Source organism: Ipomoea nil, unplaced genomic scaffold (assembly GCF_001879475.1).
Source record: "Ipomoea nil cultivar Tokyo-kokei standard unplaced genomic scaffold, Asagao_1.1 scaffold1895, whole genome shotgun sequence".
In the NCBI taxonomy this organism is placed as follows: domain Eukaryota; kingdom Viridiplantae; phylum Streptophyta; class Magnoliopsida; order Solanales; family Convolvulaceae; genus Ipomoea; species Ipomoea nil.
This window is the reverse complement of record NW_017618323.1, coordinates 2,000,497-2,004,688: the sequence shown is the minus strand read 5'-3', so window position 1 is coordinate 2,004,688 and position 4,192 is coordinate 2,000,497. Positions and strand designations below refer to the sequence as shown.

General features: G+C 38.0%; 1 protein-coding gene across 1 annotated transcript; it reads left to right on the top strand.

Annotated features, from left to right (window-relative positions):
- The first annotated feature begins 353 nt into the window (after positions 1-353).
- LOC109193542 (cyclic dof factor 1-like) lies at positions 354-3,327 on the top strand. The gene is made up of 2 exons (XM_019344380.1): positions 354-759; positions 1,691-3,327. Exons 1-2 carry the CDS (start codon positions 529-531, stop codon positions 2,915-2,917), a joined length of 1,458 nt encoding a protein of 485 aa, XP_019199925.1. The 5' UTR covers positions 354-528; the 3' UTR covers positions 2,918-3,327.
- The last annotated feature ends 865 nt before the right edge of the window (positions 3,328-4,192 follow it).

The following is a 4,192-nucleotide window of genomic DNA, read 5'->3' as shown; positions in this document are numbered from 1 at the left end:
TGATGACCGAAATGGTCCATTGACTATTACAAAATTACTAATTTTGTCCCCAGTAAACAAATGTCTGACGGCTAAATAAACGGATGATCAAATTAGTTAAGATATTAAAAATTGAAAGATTTAATCAGCTAAAGAAAATCAAGGATCAAATTGATAATTTAACTATATTCAAGGACCATTTTGGTAATTAACTTTTTTTAAACAAAAATGGTGAAGATTGTAAAGAAGGGAAAAGATTTTATTTATTAAGTATTAGGGCCACAAGAAAACTTGTGGCTGAGAAAATGAATGGGGCGGTGACGTGGCACCCACATTCTCCCTCTCCCTCTTTTAATTAAACGCCCGATCAAAATCACAGTCCTTAGCATAGCCAACGAGGCCTTTTCAGAATTTACAAATTCAAAAACTCTCCCCAAACGCCCCCTTAGCTATTTTCTTTCTTTTTTTTTTTTACGTTTCCCAAACCCACTCGCCGCCGCCCACGACGGAGCGTGGCTAAACCACTTCATTTTTTTTGTACCGAGAAAAATGAGAGAAGTGAAGGACTCGGAGATCAAGCTGTTCGGCAAGAAAATTGCCTTGCCGGAGTACGGCAGGGTGGTGCTCGCCGCCGCCGGAGAATACGCTGAGTCATGTGAAAACGACTGTGGCTCCGAGCGCGATCGCTGTTCGGATGACAGCAAACTCAACGGTAGCTCTGGGAAGGGAGGAGCTGATGTTGACGAATTTGATACACAAAAGCGAGAGGATGATGATAAGGTAATACTCCGTATTCGATAATATAGTTCCGGAAATTGGATGAGGATGTGAAATTCGATAATCTAATTCCGAAAATGATACGCATAAGAAAATTTTCAATAACTTAATCACAACATATATATTTCTAGTTTAATCTCTACTGAAAGAATACGGTTTTTCCTTTCTGTTAAGTTAATGGGATTTCAAACTTTTCAGAGTGGTTCTGATTTCATAATTTTGCGGCCTTTCTGTTTAATTGGCAGATGAATTGTATTATAATTTTTTTTTGTCTTAATTATTTCAGAATTATTGAATTATCTATAGACTATAGCTATAATCAGTAATTGCTGTTTTTTTCAGTGTTTTAAAATCATTATAAGACCTTCAATTAATCTATAATCTTCAAATAGTTGATCTAATAGCAACATCAATCTTAAGGCTATCAGCCAGAAAGCTGGAAAAAGTTTTTTAATTTATCTGTACGGCCTTACTCTGACAGAGAGTGTATGGATTCTGCTAAGTGTTTTTGAAAGCATTTTTGGTAACTTGAGAGTTGAAAGTGTGCCTGCTTGGTTGCTTGCTTGTTTCTGGAAGTTTCCACTTCTACCATGGCTCCAAGAGTATATGTCTGTACTAGTTCCTGAATTGATGGCATCACTTGCTATTCACATCTCTCATGTTTATGCTTAGTTGAGTCACTTGAGTGTGTTTACTATATGTTAATGTTTATCACTATAAGTTAACTGGTGTTCTTTGTGATTTTTTGGTGTTTTTTAGTATTTTGCTATATCTTGTAGCTTTACCAGATATAGATAGATAGAATCAGCTTCTCTGCATTGTTGTCTTTGCCATTTTAGTAGTGCCACTTCTTGGTAGTTTGTGTTCTGTTTTAGGGCGTTATTTATAGCAATTTGAGAGGCAACTCATAGAATGTTGTGTTCAATTTTTTTAGGAACTTTTATCAGATGAGTTTTCTGAAGAGAAAGATCAAGATCAGGACATGGATGAGTTAGAGAGTACTAAGAATGAGTCAGAATCAGACAACAGTGTCAAAACTCCCCCTGTTGATGAAGACTCTCCTTCGCCAAAACTTTCCAAGACTGAAAGTGATCAAACCGAAACAAACAATTCAGAGCAGAAAACTCTGAAGAAACCTGATAAGATTCTCCCTTGCCCTCGTTGCAATAGTATGGATACAAAGTTCTGTTACTACAACAATTACAATGTCAACCAACCTCGTCACTTCTGCAAGAGTTGCCAGAGGTACTGGACTGCCGGGGGTACCATGAGGAATGTGCCGGTGGGGGCTGGTCGTCGCAAAAACAAAAATTCTGCGTCTCATTGCCGTCATATTACCATCACTGAAGCCCTCCAAGCAGCAACGTATAAACCCAATGGCACTGTCCTGTCCTTTGGTCCCGAATCACCACTTTGTGAGTCTATGGCATCTCTTTTGAATCTTGCTGATAAAAAGGTGCCAAATGGGATGCGGAACGGTTTCTACAAGCATGAACAGGGGAATTCTTCTAATAAAGTTGGAGAAAATGGGGATGATTGCTCTAGTGTGTCCTCAGTCACTACTACAAGTTCTGTGGCAGGAGGTAAAATTCCCTCCCAAGAGGCAGTTATGCCAAATATAAACGGCTTTCCTTCCCCGGTTCCATACCTTCCTGGAGTCCCCTGGCCTTTCCCATGGAATGCGGCAGTTCCTCTGCCAGCCATTTGCCCCCCTGGATTTCCTATGCCGTTCTGCCCTGCACCTTATTGGAATTGTGCAGTTCCTGGTCCATGGAGTCTTCCTTGGTTGGCTCCACCATCTCCAACTGCAAACCAAAAAGCATCAAGTTCCGCTCCTAATTCTCCCCTAGGGAAGCATTCTAGGGAAGGGGAGCTGCTTTCTCCCAAGAATCCCGAGGCTAAAGAATCATCTGAACAAAAGAGCTCTGGAAATTCAGTTTTGGTTCCAAAAACTTTGAGGATTGATGATCCTGATGAAGCTGCAAAGAGTTCAATATGGTCAACACTTGGGATAAAATATGATTCCATTAGCAGGGGTGGGCTTTTCAAAGCCTTGCAACCAAAAAGTGATGAAAAGAGTCACACAGCAACTCCTCCTTCAGCATTGCAGGCTAATCCTGCAGCACTATCTAGATCTCTCAGCTTCCAGGAAAGCGCCTAAAGTGGGACTTGGAAGACTGTCCAATTCAGAACTTGGCTACTCTTTTTTACAACTTTTACCTCCTTAAAAGTGCATCTTTGTTCCAGGAAAGCGCCAACAGTGGGATATAATCTGCAGAGACGAGACGCTAAAATTCCCTGAAAGCCACAGCCTCTAGTTAAACTGGAAAGTGACTTGGGAAAGCTAATGTTATCCTAGAACAATGGTGCCTTTTTTTGTTGTACTAAATGGGTGTGTTTTCATGTACATAACTTCATACAGCTGACAGTAGAATGGGAAGGAGTGAGATATTAGACTAGACCTTATATATGTTGTAACTATTCTCAAAGTGGTTTCTTTTTTGTGGGTATTTTCTTAGTGGTTTGAATAAAAGTGAACTCTCTTGGAGATTCTGCATTCTCTAGATTTGTTGTACTACAAACTATTGATCCTCTTCTTCATGGCTACTTCCAAGTATATTAGCAGATTGGCTTAAGCAAATCCCAGCAAAAAAGTTTCAAACATTTTCGATCAACTTTTTGAGAAAGTCATTTTGAATGTAATCAGATATGAGTTTCTTTGTACAAACCTAATCAGCTAACATCTCTTTAACAAACACCACATAATGATTAAAAGGTTAAAATTTAGAGTGTTGAAATCATATGATTTCTCTTTTTGACTAAACTTGGGTTGAAGTGGTGTTGCATTGTGGTCAATACATGCCACCAGGCACCAGACTTTGAAATTCTGTAATGCCCCATTTTATGCATAGAGGAGCTTTAGAAATCTAGAAAAGAAATCTAGAAAAAGGCAAGCATGCTTTCCTTTTCAAGTACAGGCAATGAATTGAAACAACTTGCAAAAAGAAGGTGGAAAGATGATACATGAAAGTTCATTTCCCCCTTTCCTTTTCCTCTCCTGGTCCTAGGGGACCACAACAGATAAGCAACTTATAATTTTCTTTTTCTCATTTTCTTTTCTAATTATCCAATCATATATAAGGATTATATATATATATAAACAAAATCAAATAATCACTATTACTATTCCTATTACAACAGTTTTGGTTCACAGAATAAATTTTGATAAAATATGAATGTTATTCTATAATAATAGAATAGAGAAGAAATAGAGTGAATTATATATTTCACTGTTTAGTTCGTGGAATGAATAGATTTCAGAAATTGTATTCTAGTGTTTGATTAGTTTAAGGAATAAAAAAGTAGTGGCATTTTCTAGAATAATTTGAACTTTAAGTGCAAGTAATAACACTATGGAGTGCACTTATTAACATCA